Source organism: Lepidothrix coronata, unplaced genomic scaffold (genome assembly GCF_001604755.1).
Source record: "Lepidothrix coronata isolate B3197 unplaced genomic scaffold, Lepidothrix_coronata-1.0 Scaffold330, whole genome shotgun sequence".
NCBI lineage: Eukaryota > Metazoa > Chordata > Aves > Passeriformes > Pipridae > Lepidothrix > Lepidothrix coronata.
This window is the reverse complement of record NW_016690510.1, coordinates 60,460-75,017: the sequence shown is the minus strand read 5'-3', so window position 1 is coordinate 75,017 and position 14,558 is coordinate 60,460. Positions and strand designations below refer to the sequence as shown.

Sequence of the window (14,558 nt, the reverse complement as noted above, 5' to 3'; positions counted from 1 at the left end):
ACTTAATGGATTATTTGGAAGCAAATGTAAGATCTCTACTGATAAAATATGCAGATGATGTAAAAAACTGCAAAAAAGTCGTGAAGAGAAGATAACAGTGGAGAAGAGTAGCAGAGTAAGGCTCTTCACATCAATTTTTGTCTTAAAACAGTCAAGTGCAAACTTATATACTTGTGGAAGATGAAGGTGTATCACTCCTCCAGAGAGGACTGCATGTTAAAAGAAAAAGGTAAGTCTGTGAAGCAATTGCCTGTATTAAAGTGCCAGCAGCTTAATTTGTCTAGGACCCACTATTTTAGACACTAAAATCCAGAGCTGTCCCAGCCCTGTAAAGCTGACAGTATAGGATTAAGACATAACAGATCTTAACAGATAGACAGTCTTGGGGAAACAGATGCTGTTAATGTGAGACAGTAACAAGGGCAGAGCTCACAGCCTTTTTTTTTTTTTTTTTTAAGGCTTGAAGGGAAGAGAGAAAAAAAAAGAATGAAAAGAATGTATGAGAGGTTCACAACACTTACTTGAAGATTGGAAAAATATTTTATGGGAGATGAACTCCTGTTGTGATAAGACAAGGGGTAATGGCTTTAAACTGAGCTTAATGGTTTTAAACTAAAAGAGGGTAGATTCAAACTAGATATAAGAAAGACCATTTTAAAAATGAGGGTGGTGAGGCCTTGGCACAAGTTGCCCAGAGAAGCTGAGGCTGCCCCATCCCTGGAAGTCTCCAAGGCCAGGTTGGACAGAGCTTGGAGTGACCTGATTGAGTGGAGATGTCCCTGCCTATGGTGAGGAGGGACCAGATGGCCTTTAAAAGCCCCTTCTAACCCAAACCTTTCTATGATTCTATGAACTCTAATGATTTAGACACTGATTAGAGTGTATGAATACATGTACTGAGTGAAAACACTGGATACTAAAGAGGCTTTTAATTGTCCAGGGGTAAGGCACAACAACCACTGAACTAACAGCTTTAAACTGTAACAAATAATTCCAAGGGGAAACAGGCACATGCTTTCAGTGCTGAAAGTGAGTAGCTAGTGAAATTACAGTGGTAACTTTTCCAGTGTACTACAATTTACTTGGTTTGTGTAACAGAGATCATTGGAGGCCTGTGTGAAATTACTTGTCAAATGTAAGTGGGCAGAATTAATGGTCCTTCATGGCCTTAAGTTTCATGATTGTCAATATATAGTGGATGAAAGATACAAAAGAGAAATCCATCAAAGGCTGTTAACCACAAATCCAACAGCTCTGGCACAGAAGGTCTCTGAACCAGAAATCCCTTGGAGCTATGAGAACCTTCAGGAAATGAGCACTGTGATGATATTTTCTAGACATTCAGTGTTGGCCACTTTCAGTGACAGAGTATACGAGTCAGGTGTGCTTATGATTTGACTCTATACCACTATTTTTGCGTCATTTTGGACTAGATCTTTTTCAAGGATGCGCTTTAGTTCAGCCAGAAATGATGAACAATGTGAGGATCATGATACAGAGTTTGTGGACTGCAGTGGGGTCATCTTTGACCTTGTACCCCTGAGGCAATGCATACCCTCATTTGGTGTCTGTCTCACCCCAACACTGGGAGTGTGTACTTCAGTACTTCACTTTCTTGTACATCACTCCATGCCCTTGGATAGTCTTCCTTGTCATCAGTTGTAGTGAATTTCTTCCACTGGATGTCCTAGACTGGCTGATGTATCCTGTTGCCACAGTCTGCATTGATCGCAGAGAAAGACATACAGTATATGGTACAAACACAGAAAGCTTCTGTCCCTGCTGCATTTTTAACTTCAAGAAACAGGTGAAAACAAACTCTCCATCTTCTCACCTGTGACAGAACTGCCACTCTGTCCCTAACTAACAGGTGTACTTAAAAAAACCCAAACCCAGATATTGTGAACTCAGATACTGTATCTGATCATGGTGTACATCAGTCTTCTCCAAGACTGGAATATAAATGATGTGGCTCTGCCATGTGAGCAGGATGTGCAGCCCATCTCCCCTGGGAGAGGGGGCTGTTCCCCCCTCCTCCCTGGGACACACTTGGCAGCATTCAGGTGTGTCTGGGCAGGTCCTGAGATGGCTGCACTGAATCACAGCTCACAAGTGCTGAATCTTATCCCTCCAAAGTGGAGCAGAGCCTATTTCCAGCACTCTGGAGAGTGCAGGCCTGGCACTTACAGATGGTCTAGGCTGTTCCACAAAAGTTTTGGAGTTGCTGTTGGTCAGATCAGATGAGCAGATACAGAGGACACGATACTCTCATGAACAGGTGCACATTTCCCCAGCTACTACAGCAAGGTATTCTTGCTTAGCAGACTCCTCCATTCTTAACTCCAGCAGGAAGAGGTCTTTTCCGAGGAGCTTGCTCTCTTCTGTTTGGCCTTGAGTGTGGCCTTGTCACACATTCATCATGAAACATTCTGTACAGCACTGCAGAGCATGTCCAGGTACAAGTGCCAGTTGAGTCTCCTGCCGGGAGTCCTGGCCTGAACCACTCTACCAGGTGCTTTTGTGCCCTGCTGTCCCAGGGCTCACCCCTCCCGAGTCCTGTACCTTGGCCAAGACAGTCACCCTCTCATATTCCCATTCCAGGCTCTTTCCTGGATGTTCTGAGCACTTAAGGTACCTTAACTTCTCAGCATGCACGCTGAACCAATGCTGCTGACAGGTAACAGAAGCTCATTTTCCATTTGCAACTGTGTTTTGCTGGTACAAGTAACTGTAGAAAAAGCTTGAAAATGTGACAGGTGAAAAATACAGTAGAAAAGATGAATGTGTGTATTCGTGCCAGAGAGACCTAAATCCACCTTATAATCTTTACAATGTTTTACTTTATCTTTTAGGCTTAAACCCTTTTTGAACATGAGGAGCTGGCAGGCTTGCTTGGCTCCCTGATGGAGCTCAGTCCTTTCACTGCTTCCTTGCAGCTCCTTGGAGCATCATCCCAAAGTATTCACTGTCAGTGCTCATCCTGTCCAAACTGCCCTCCTCATCCTCATGGACCACAGGACTCCTGCAGGTCACACTGAGGGTACCTTCACCTTACTCTGTCAAAGTGCACATCACAGAGATAGTCTGTGTTCGTGAAGCAGTTTTCCTTTTCCCATTATAATTGGCACTGCACCACAGACCCATGGTCTGCCAGGCCCAGCACCCTTATCTTCACCCTTTGGGAATCACCAGCTTCTTAAGACAAGGAAAATCGTGTGGATAGTGGATCGCAGCTCTGGGCTAGTTCTGCATTTGAAGGATCAGATGTGCCTTTGAGCTACCCTCATCCCATTACGGCCATGCAGGAATTCTCACCGTGTCCTGGTGAGCCCCGGCTTTGCTGCAGCTGTTGTGAGCCCCGCTTGGTATCAGCCGGCAGGGCTGTCGAGCTCTGCTGCGGCCGGGCCTGGGCAGGGCTGGCACCGGTACCGGGCACGGGCGGGCACAGGCAGGGCGGGCAGGGCTGGCACCGGTACCGGGCACGGGCAGGGCTGGCACCGGTACCGGGCACGGGCAGGGCGGGCAGGGCTGGCACCGGTACCGGGCACGGGCCGCGCTGGGCGGGGGCTCTGCGGGCGGGCGCGGCCGGCAGGCGGCGCTGTGGAGCGCGCGGAGGCTGCGGCGGGGCGGGAGCGGCGCGAGCGCGGCGGGGCCGCGGCGGGGCGGGGGCGGCGGTGAGTGCGGGGCGGGGGCGGCGGGGCTGCCACGGGGACGGGGCTCTGCCGGCGGTGAGGGGCGCTGGGGGGAGGGTGGCGCGGGGCTCTGTGGCGGCGGGGCCTAGCGGTGGTAGGGTCTGGGGGCCGTGGCGGCCCCGCAGCCCGTCCGTCCCTCTCTCCAGCTCTCCCGAGGGGGCAGAACCGGGGCGGCCGGCGGCGCTGGGAGGGTGCGGGCGCTGCTCCCGCCCGTCCCCGGGAGGAGCTCCGCGCCGCGCCGCCCCCGCGGGTCTGGGAGCGGGGCAGGGGCCGCGGCCGCACCGCCCTCTCGCCGCAGCGGCGGGGCCGGGGCCGGGCGCTCCCGCAGCGGGACCCTCTCCCCGGCGCGGCGGGCGAGCCGCACTTTGCAGACGGTCCCTCGCCGGTGTCCGCAGCGCCGCGCAGGCGCCCCGCGCTCGGACGGCCCCGGCGGGAGCGGAGCATGGACGGGACGGTGAGCGCCGCGCGGCCCCGCCGCCCCCGCCCCGGCACCCGCGGGAGCTCTGCCTGCGGGACGGCCCCGCAGGCGGCGGGCACGGACTGGGGCAGCGCCCGCACGGCTCGCCCGGCCAGGAGACCGGCGGAGTCAGGGCAGACCCGGCGGTGCCTCCTCCCGCGGAGCCGCAGCTGGAACATCCGACGGCTGCGGCGCCGGTCTCTCCGTTCTTCCCCGCGGACTTGGCTTTGCGCGGTGCAGCCCCCGCCGAGTGTCCCAGCGCGGGCCTCGCGTCCTCGGCCGAGCCGCGGCTTTGCTGCCTCGCAGGGACTTGGCTGGCTCGGAAGGGCAGAGAGGGGGAGCCCAGTGCGCGTTTACCGCTCCCGAATGCGGGCTGCAGGCCCCCTCGGGAGGGTCTTCTTTAGCAGGGACTGACTTTTCCGCGGGAGACACCATCACTCATCTGGAATTGCCCATCCTGTCCTGACACGATCCTCTGGAGAGGAGGGGTCCTCCTAACAGCCTGTCCCTGGAAACACTGCACACCCAGCGCTTCCCTGTGGCTAACTGACCGCTGTCTCCGATGCTCCAGGAACAACCAGCCTTCACACAGAAGAAGGCAGCTTTTGAGAGAGAGCATTTGTCTCGCTGCCTCTAAGCTGCCCCTCAGTTCTGTCTTCAGAGGGAGATACATGGTCCCAGATGCTCTCAGGACTAACTGATCCATGTCTGTAGGAGACTGGTGCTCTGCATGGCCTTCCAGAAGATCTTCCTGACTTCCCACACATACAAACCATCTCACTGGTGCCAGGAGCTTGCTGCTGGAGATTGCTGCTCACTTCCTCCTGTTCCCTGAGGCCTGAACTCTCCTCCGTTTCCTGCATTGCCATGGCCTTTGGAGGGTTCCTGTGTGCAAGTTGCTTCTGGGAAGACTGAGGTAGAATTGAAATGGGGGACTGAAGAGCAAGCAACGTTATCTACCAAGTTAACATGACCTGGGAGAGTGTTTGTGCAGTATCCTCACCTGCTGCTGTCAGTACTGCCCTTATTGGAGAGACTGGCTTCATCCTACTGCCCATCCAAGGGAGTCCTACAGCTTCTGAAAATACCCAGTTCCTTGGTGTTGTCTCAGGAGCAATCAATGACCTGCTGTTTTCCGTGGAAACACCAGCAAAGCCAGGCCATCTTCCCTTGCTGAATCCCCTGACCCCTCCCTGAGGAGGAAACTTGCGGCCTGGCCTTGCCCCTGAGGCAGGGTGAGGGTGAGATTCCCAACACTCAGCCTTTGCTCTCCTTCTCCTCAGTGCTGCAGTGATGTTCCTTTCTGTACCTTGTGCACTCTCCCTTCTCACTTGCACTGCCTCCACTGCGGTGTTTGCCTTAGCCCCTGCTTGCCTGGGCTCTGTCCTTCCTTGACTTCAGCTCTATTTTAGCAGAACTCACCGTGATCTTCTTTCTGCCCTTGGTTCTTCCCTTGTTCTGACCCCGCTAGACCCAGAACCTTGGTTCTGTCCCTGGTGGAGTTATCTTTGCTTGTGCTGCGCGGCACTGGCCAGGCTGGCACTGTCATGCTCGTACTTCCCTTTCTTGCCTGTCTGTTCTTTGAACAGTTGTGTCTAACTGCATGCCTAGGTATGAGCTTACACCTGGGAACGCTGTGCGTGCTGGTGACACCTGTTCTGCTGTAATGCTGCTTTTCTTCATCAGCTGCAGTACAGAGCTGTCAGGAGCAGCAGGGCTTTGTATGTGCACATGCAGCTGGCTCAGCTCTTCCCAGCTTCTTTTCCTTCTTACTCTGGTTCATCTTCTCTGGGACCTATCATAAGTATGGAGACACTGAAGCTGTCTGAACGATACCCTAAATCTGTGGGATCATTAGTTCTCCCAGTCTGCAACACTCTCACCGTCCTACTGGGGCAGCTGATGTTGGCTGCTGAAACACTGCAGTGTTCTGGTAGCCTTTAAGGAGTTGATTTCTTTAAGGATGAAGGCAAGCAGACTTGGTTGATGCTTCTGAACTGGCCTCCCTTCCCAAGGGTGACCAGAGATGTCTGATGGCAGAAACACAACTGAGAACACCTTTGTGAGAAAATACCCTTGCTTCTTGGTTAGGCCAGGCAAATTCCAGGGATCTCTTCCAATCCTACCCACCCTATTGATCTCATCAGTCTTCTCAATATGTTCACAAGTTGTAGGCAAGTGGTGACTTTCTGCATGCTCTTTCCAATCTTCTCAATTTCAGGCTGGCTCTTGTGGGGAAGTTGAACAGCCCACATGGATTGGCCATGTGGAAAAATGGCTGTCCTGGCAGCCTGGACGTGCCCCTGTGTGCAGGGTCTGCAGAGAAGCCCTGAACCACTATGTCAGTTGCATCTCCCCTTTCTTGCTTTTCCCCCCTTTCTCCCCCCCAAGTTGTGCTGCTTTTGAAGTGTCCCATGAATTGATGCTGTTCTAGGAAATGTTATTTATACTGTATATTATTTCCCTCTCACCCAGAATGTGCTTTTCTTTTTTTCAGAGTTGGATCCAAATGCATCCTCATCCTGCTTGCCTTAGAGCTGATGCTACTTCAGGTCATTGAGAACATCTCCTACTAATTCAGCATGACATAATATCTCCTGCCTCATCCACAGGATAAGTTTCTTGCTTCTTCTTGGTCTATACAGATGTGACTCCAGGTGTTCAGCTGTCTTGTCTGGTACAGGTAGGTTTTAGCTCTTTGAAAAGTGACCTGTTGTAGTTGGGAAGGATGTGTCTGTGCTTTGTATCAGGGCTGGAAAATGTTTGCCTTTGGGCTTATGGGAAATGTTATGTTGTGAATAAATCCTGAACTGTCAGCTTGCCTAAAGGACCTAAACTGGTGTTTTGAATAGCCAACTACTTCTGTGATAGTTTGTGGTAGTTCTGGCAGGAAGATGCTGATCTGGCAGGAACATGCTGATCTGGCAAAGTAGACTGGCTCAGAGCACATGACATTGGGGGATGCAGTTGCTAAGAGGAGTAGTAGTAGCAGGAATTCTTTGTGGTAATTCATTACTCCATTTGCCACAAGTAAATGTGATTAGTTCTTGTCAGGTGCTAATTGTTTTGTAGGGTTCTCACGCTTCTCAGAGCAAGTTTAAATTAGCTCTTCCCAGGTGGTAGACTTCTCCAGTATCTGCTGTTGTTGGATGAGCATTGGTCATCTCCATGACAAGGTGCTCAAATCTGCCACTCAGATATTTATTTTCTACCATTAGTTCCATTCTTCACGTTGCTTCCACTGGTGAATATGCACCTGTATCCATCCATCTGTCTGTTTTCCCAGCTGGTACACGGCGTGCCTGTAAGGGACTTTTTTTTTTCACAGCTGGATTGGTGACTTCTCACATTTCACAGCCTGCACAGGTCACCCCGCTGGTTTAGTAAATTGTCTGGTAGAAGAAATGCATTCTATTTTGGTTTGGAAATAAGTAGCTTGGGTTATAACTATTTTATTTTTCTATTTTAAGACACATTAGGCTTGTTATTGTCACCTGATGCGGCCCTTTCCCCACAGTACTGCACAGCTGGCTGCAGAGTATGCACAGTGCCCAGTGCTGCTGCCTCTGCCTGCGTGGTTCTGGGTGAGCCAGGGCAAGCCTGGCACAGAGGTACCAGCCCCAGCCTGCCAGTGGGAACTCAGGCTAATTTAAGGACTGTGTGCGCTGAGTCAGACCAAAATTTCCCATCTCAACTCATATTGGAGGTGTGGAACAGGAATAGGAAAATGAGGCAAATCATAGAATAATTTTTTTCTTGCACATACATTTTAAGTTTTTGCAGTCGTCTATGGAATAAACAGTGTTGGAAAATCCCCCGTATTCCTAGATATGCTGGTTAAATGATAAGTTATCCTCATTGGAAGGAGTTGTTCCAGTTTTCTGTGATTATCTTTTTTGTCACAATTCTGTCCTTTTCTGCTCAGCTGGGTGTTCCCTTGGATTCTAAGTCCAGGGAGGATTATAGGACCATTCACTTTGGCACGTCCTTAATGGCACTGGGTACCTGTAAGCAGCTCCCAGCTGTCCCTGAGGAAGGGTATGCCTTTTTGAAAGGCAGTTTGGCAATTCTCCTCATTGAGGTTCCAAATGATTGAAAACTGAGAGCTGCTTGGCAGGAGGAGAAACCAGACAAAAAGGGGGTGACTGCAGATGTTCAGTAAGAAAAACTGGAAGTAAAGACAGTGAGAACAATAACCTGGTAACCAGGAACTGTTCTTGTGATTTTTTTCACTCGTGTTTGCACTTCTGGATGGTGTTGGGTTCAAGATGAGCACTCAGTGTCAGGCAGTAAATGTGGCAAAAGGCTTCTTCTAGCTGACATCTGGGAAAGTTTCTTTCTTTTCCAGTTCTGACATCCTACTCTTATTTCCTCCTGTTCCTGTACCTATCACATGCCATGTTCTCTGTGCCCATTAGCTTGTTAAGAATCCACTGATGTTAAAGTTAATGCAGAAAATACCTGCTAATGTATATTCCTCCAGAGAGTCCACAGTTCTCACTGGAATCAGAAGAGCTTGTGTATTAAAACTCCTTTAGCTTTTTGATGAAGGTAAGATATCAATGGTAACCCTCAGTTCTCTCAATCACTCAGAGCTCTTTCCTCTTCCAGTGCAGTGTTGCCACATCAGTTTCCAAACAAAGTGCTTGGACTAAAACCTGGAATTTGCTGGTCTCCCCTTAAACTCAACAGCATTCCAGGAGGTTATCTTTTCTGGAAAGATGCATCTACAGGAATTGAATGGTTCTTAATTTAAAATGTAAAGGATTAAGAGTTCTGGTGTTATACCCAGGGAGTTATCCAGGTTTTGCATTTATGCAGAAGTGTCGTGAGTGCATTGAAACCAACAGATATCTACAATTTACATGCCTTTTCTTCTTGCTCACAGGGTTTTTATAATACTGTCATAATGCAGACACTGGCTAGTAGGTCCTGTTCAGGGAATATTCCTCAGAAGTCAACAAGTGAGGTGTGTCTGATTTTTGTGAATTGACAGTCTGTGATGCCCTTGTTTTTGATGTGTGCTGAGTAAATGTGAAAGTAACAGTCATACTGTCGTTCCTGTACCTGGATGTATTTGAGAGCGCTGGCACCTCAGTGCTGGACAAGGGCCCCATGAGTTTTATGTAAAGCTGTTTGGGTCTTCCTTCCATTTTTTTAAAAACTCTATTCATTGGGTTCTATTCATTGGTTCCAGTGTTTTTTAGAGACAAACTTCTGTCCTTTCCAGTATGGCCTCTGACAGTCCCGTAGGAGCCTCTGTTCTCTGCTCTGTTCTGGAGTCCCCAAATCTCAAGGTAAGGACTGGGGAATGAAGTCTTGCCCATTGTAGGAGAAGATCGGATCCTAGACCATCTGAGGAACGTGGACATACACACATCCATGAAAGCTGATGAAACGCATGCCAGGGTCCTGAGGGAACTGGCTGATGGTGAATCCTCTCTCTCCCCAGTAATATTCATCAAAGAACATCCCAAGATTGTAGAAGCTGAAGCCCTGGTGTCAACACCAGCCCTGAAGCCGAGTGTTGATCTACGTTGCTCATGGTCGTTTACAGATTAATGGATCTTATGGCTAAAAGAGACTTTTGGATCATGTGACACCCATATTTTACTGAGCACTAATGGATTGCCATATGTGCTTACTGTGACCCTTATACTTCCCACAAAGACAAGCTGCAGTTTGGTTAACTGTTGGAAATTTAAAATTGAATATACTGCTTGTAGACCTTCTATCCATGGAGGGTTTAAGAACTTAGACAAATACTTCTTAAGAATGGCTTTGGCAGGTCAGTACTGACTTGGGGCCAGGAAGGATCTGAAACTCTAAAGGCCATGCCAGCCCCTCTGCTTTGGTTCTGTAAATCCCCTGTTTGTGACAGTAAGACTGCCCTGAGGGCCAGGGGTGAAGGTTGGGATGGTGTCACTGACCTGTGAGGAGAGCGAGCCCGCTGTGCTACCAGCTGGCAGGTGCTGTGTGGCAGCTTTTGTGGCAGAGTTTGTTCATGTCATCTCTTGTCCACTGGCTCTTGTTCTGTCTTTCTTTTTCTGTCTCATTTTGTAGCTTTTTATCATTTGGGATTTTGTGATTGTACTTATATTGAATGTCCTTAAATGCTATCACTGCATTCATATCTCAGCTTTATGTTTAGATCATTAAACATTTTGCATTACTTAAATCTTTCATGGACAGCATTTTTCAGACTTCTGGACTGTACTTGGCACTACTTTATTCAGTGTTCCAACATGGATTTCTCTAGTGATTGAAGTATACAGAGAAACTCATCCTACTGTCCTTGCTTTCTGCTCTTCATAAATCCAGAGGTTCCTTTGGCTGTCTCTGCCACAGTGTGGCACAGAGTGGCATAGTATGAGTTGTTTTCCCACTGTGATCTCCGTTTCCTTTTCACGTTTTCCACTTTTCAAGACATGATCTCCCGCTTAGAGGGATGTTTTTCATTCTTTGTTCTCAGGTCGTTTGTTGCCTTTAAACACACTTTGAATGGGTCCATCTTAGTAAGGTGGCTTGATCCAACAGTTCTGCCCTGCGCTCCAGTTCATTAGAAAGGACTTTGTATTCATTTTCATGTGCTGAATGACACTGCTGAGTGTTGTCTGACTAGTTACTAACCCTTCCTGTAACTACATTTACTGTTTAACTTGGGCTAGAAAATGGGGGACATTATTGATATATCATAGCTTATTTGTAATCAGAAAAAAACAGTCTAACAATACCCAGTCATCTCTCTAGAATGGTCTTTCAAATCCCTCATGATTAATGAGGGATTCATTAATGAGGGATTCATTAATGAGGGATTCATTATTGATTAGTAAGCTGCCCTTCAGAAGCATCCTGTTAGTTCCCAGTAGAGCCTGGCTTTTGTTCTGTGGGCTTTTTTCTTCACAAAATTTGTCATTGTTCACTTAATACTGAGCATTACAACTCTGGATATTCTCGTATGAATGAAAGTCTCTAGTCCAAGGGTATCCATTTGTGGTTTGTAAGTAATCCTTGTGCCAATTTTGTGCTTGGTAGTCCAGATCTACCTTAGAAAGGAAGCGAACCAGTGTGGACTGCCAAAAACAGCATCCCTGGGTTTCCCCGGGATCCAGGGGTGTACACAGACCAGCTGGGGCTCAAGGCAATGTGGTGGGACATGAGAGACACCTGCTGTCATAACTGTGCTGTGGACTGTCTGGTACTTTTAGTCTCCAGCATCCTCTGAAGTAACTGGTGGTGTGTGTCTTGTGGACATTTGACATATACAGATTTTGCTGAGTGGCTCACACGGTCAGAAACTTGGATACTCCTTACCTAGCGTCCTGGGTTAAAAAGGGTTTTCCCCTGGAGTTGGAAAGTGGTTAACCCCAGGGGGGTGGTGTTTCTTGGTGTTGACCCAGTCAGCGCCCCTGCAAAATTAAAACATATCACACCAGACCGGAAAAGAAGGAGGATGACGTAGCTGGAAGAGAGGCAGCCATGGTCTGAGCCACGAGGAGGTAGAGGCCAGCGAGCCCCGCTGGGGGCCAAAGCCCCCAGCCCCCTGGCTGGGGGCTGCAGGAGCTTGGAACAGTGTTAAACTGGGCCAAGTACTGTAGCTAAGAGCTGGAGGAAATTTCCTTGCTGTGAGTGGGCAGCAGAAGATGGAAGAGAGGCGGCAGAGACAGCACCGAATAGAGAACTGTGTCTGAGAGCCAAAAGAGATGGCAAGCAGTGAGAGATGGCACATAGCCAGGCTGGGAGATGCAGAGATGTACCTGCAAGGAGGGAGAGCTGGCAACAGAGCAGAGAAACTCAGCAGGGACTGTTCTTGGGGTAAGACTGAATTACTTTCCCAAAAACCCTTGGAGACCCCTCTTAAAGGGAAGGAGTGGACTTCCATTTGAAGGGCGTCCTGAAATGCAGCAGCACCGGAGAGAGGAGCTGAGAAGCTCAGAGACGTTCTGAAGCTGGATCAGAATGGGCCGGACGGAATGCAGAGGAGGTGGCCTTGCCCCCACTGCTGCTGCCAGGCTGGCAGTTTGAGACAGAACAAAGGACTTGGGGCAAAGACTGAACTGAGAGCTGCCCTAAATGTACTGACTCAGAAGGAACTTGAATCTCCTGAGGAAAGGACTTTCACGGGATGCCCTGCACTAAGTGATATGACTGTGGTGAAGCAAGTTTTGTCCCTGCTTTGCAGCCCACGGGAGAGAGACCTTCGGTTGGAGCCGAAGGGGTGAGAGAAGACCCCTTGTATTGTAATGAAGAGAGAAATCTTCCAGCTACAACAACTCCAGCTACGACTGCTGCATTGAAGAGGAGAAACACTGCTGCCCTGAAAGTGGAAAGGATCTTTCCTTCTTCCCTTCTGAACTTTTATTGGAGGGAGAGGAGGGATTTGGTCTAATATAAATATTGCTTTACCATAGGAGAGATAGTTAGGATTTTAAGATTGTGTATATAATGTGTTACAGTATTCATTTAAGTAATAATTGTAATATAATTCCCTTCCCCCCATACTGAGTCTTGTGTTATGTCTGAAAAACCCTCTCACACTGAAGCAAATTGTGGGAGGGGGGCTTGGACTTGGAAACTGGATTTTTGGGGGTCTCAAACTACGACACCTAGTAACTGCTTTTTACATCTTCAGAGTCTCTTGGCAAGTCCTATGGCAGTTAGTGCCCCAGGCTGACTATTTTGCATCAAAAAGCTTTTGTTGATTTTGAACTTACTGTCCTCTGGTTTTGTTTGTGGTCCTCTAGTTCTTCTGCTACAAGACCATGTGCTTCTTTCTTCTCAGTGATAGTCTTAATTCTGTATGTTTCCCCCCTTCTCTGCAATGTAAACAAGCATTCTGCTTCAGTTCCTCTTCCTAAGAGGATTTTTTTGTACCTGGTCTTTCCATATCTGTATGGTTAGTAATTCTGCTTTTAGAGATGTGACCAGCACCAGCTGCAGTGTGATAAAAGTGGGAGAGAACTACTGACGGATACCATGTTCTGTAATGTCTTCTGTCAGGCTCTTCAAAGCTCAGATTTTATATTCTGAGTGAATGCTTCTGTCAAGGCTGCAGCCATTCTCATCTGTTAATATCATTAGCGATGTAAATTGCACATGAAGTTGTAATTAGTGAAGTCCTGTCTTTTGTCCCAAGGCTTGCTGTGTTAGCATGCCAGTGCAGGTAAGGAGTCAGCGTGTCTTCTGTAGAGACAAATGGTACCTCATAAGTCTGTTACATTCTTGTTCTATTCTCTGTTGTGCCCCTGTTTTATTAGGATTAGAATTCTTTGTTAGGTCATATAAATATAAGAGTGGGCCTGTCAGCATATTGTACTTCAATGTTTTGAAAATGCTCTTGTGGCTTCTGGCTCTTCAGATTGCAGTCACATAGGACTCATCTTCCCTCTCCTCTCCTTTCCCTCCTTGAACTGCTCTGTGGAGGCCTGTTCCACGCATCACATCTGGACTCTCTTTGATCTGTGCCTGCTGCACAGCCTGTTGTTCCTGTGCACCTCTGCTTTCAGTCAGAGCTGGCAGCTACACACTTTTGCATCAGTATGGAAATGTCACCTGAGTGCTTGTTGGAGCACTCAGCTTAAGGAGGGGTCAAGAAGGCAGAGGAGCAGTGTTGGGCTAGGAAGCAGAGCCTTGAAAAAGGTAGGAAAATACAGAAAAGGATAAGTGATAGAGGTAGGGGGTAAGGAGCTCTGGTGAATGACCAACATTCTGGAAGTGGACTTGGGGGTTGTTTTGACATCAAATACAGATTAGGAAACAAAAAACAGACAGCAGCAGAGTATGGCAGAAGTTCTGTGGAAAAAAGCTGTACGTGCAGAGAGCTTCTTTATCCAGGACAACTTAACCTCTTTTGCCTGCCTGCCACCTACTCATGCTCTTGTAGGAAAAAAAAGGTAGGAAAAAGAAATGGTGGGAAGTAGTTTCAGTTTGTTTAGGAAGTGGGTTTTGGCTTCAGGAATGGTCTGAGCTTCAGCAGCACTAAGTGCCCGGGAGCTGTCCTTGGGTCAACACAACCCCCTCTAGGGGTTGGCTGGGGCAGAGTGGCTGTAAAACTGCCCAGTGGTGCTGATGACAGCGGCTGGACATGAGCCAGGTGTGCCCAGGTGGGCAGGAAGGCCAATGGCACCCGGGCCGTACGAGTCTCAGTGAGGGCACAGACCCAGGGCAGTGCCTATCCCTGTGCTGGCACTGCTGAGGCACCTCCTCAGATCCTGGGGGCAATTCTGTGCCCCCCACAAGAAGGACATTGAGGGACTGGAGTGTGTGCAGGGAAGGGAATGGAGCTGGGGAAGAGGCTGGAGCACTGGGAGTGGCTGAGGGAGCTGGGGGGGCTCAGCCTGGAGAAGAGGAGGCTCAGGGGGGACCTTCTGGCTCTGCAACTCCCTGACAGGAGGGGGGAGCCGGGGGGG

The 14,558-nt window shown here is 48.9% G+C and overlaps 1 protein-coding gene across 2 annotated transcripts in view; it reads left to right on the top strand.

The window, feature by feature from the left end:
- Positions 1-4,620: 4,620 nt before the first annotated feature.
- The window catches only part of SMARCD3 (SWI/SNF related, matrix associated, actin dependent regulator of chromatin, subfamily d, member 3), a 69,147-nt gene continuing 59,209 nt past the window's right edge, over positions 4,621-14,558 (top strand). The window contains exons 1-3 of one of the 2 annotated variants that reach the window (XM_017838285.1): positions 4,621-5,390; positions 6,647-6,832; positions 9,380-9,446. In XM_017838285.1, the coding sequence (XP_017693774.1) occupies positions 9,381-9,446 (66 nt within the window). In that variant the 5' untranslated portion in view covers positions 4,621-5,390; positions 6,647-6,832; position 9,380. The remainder of the gene's footprint in view (positions 5,391-6,646; positions 6,833-9,379; positions 9,447-14,558) is intronic. The other variant, XM_017838287.1, reaches the window with a different exon arrangement.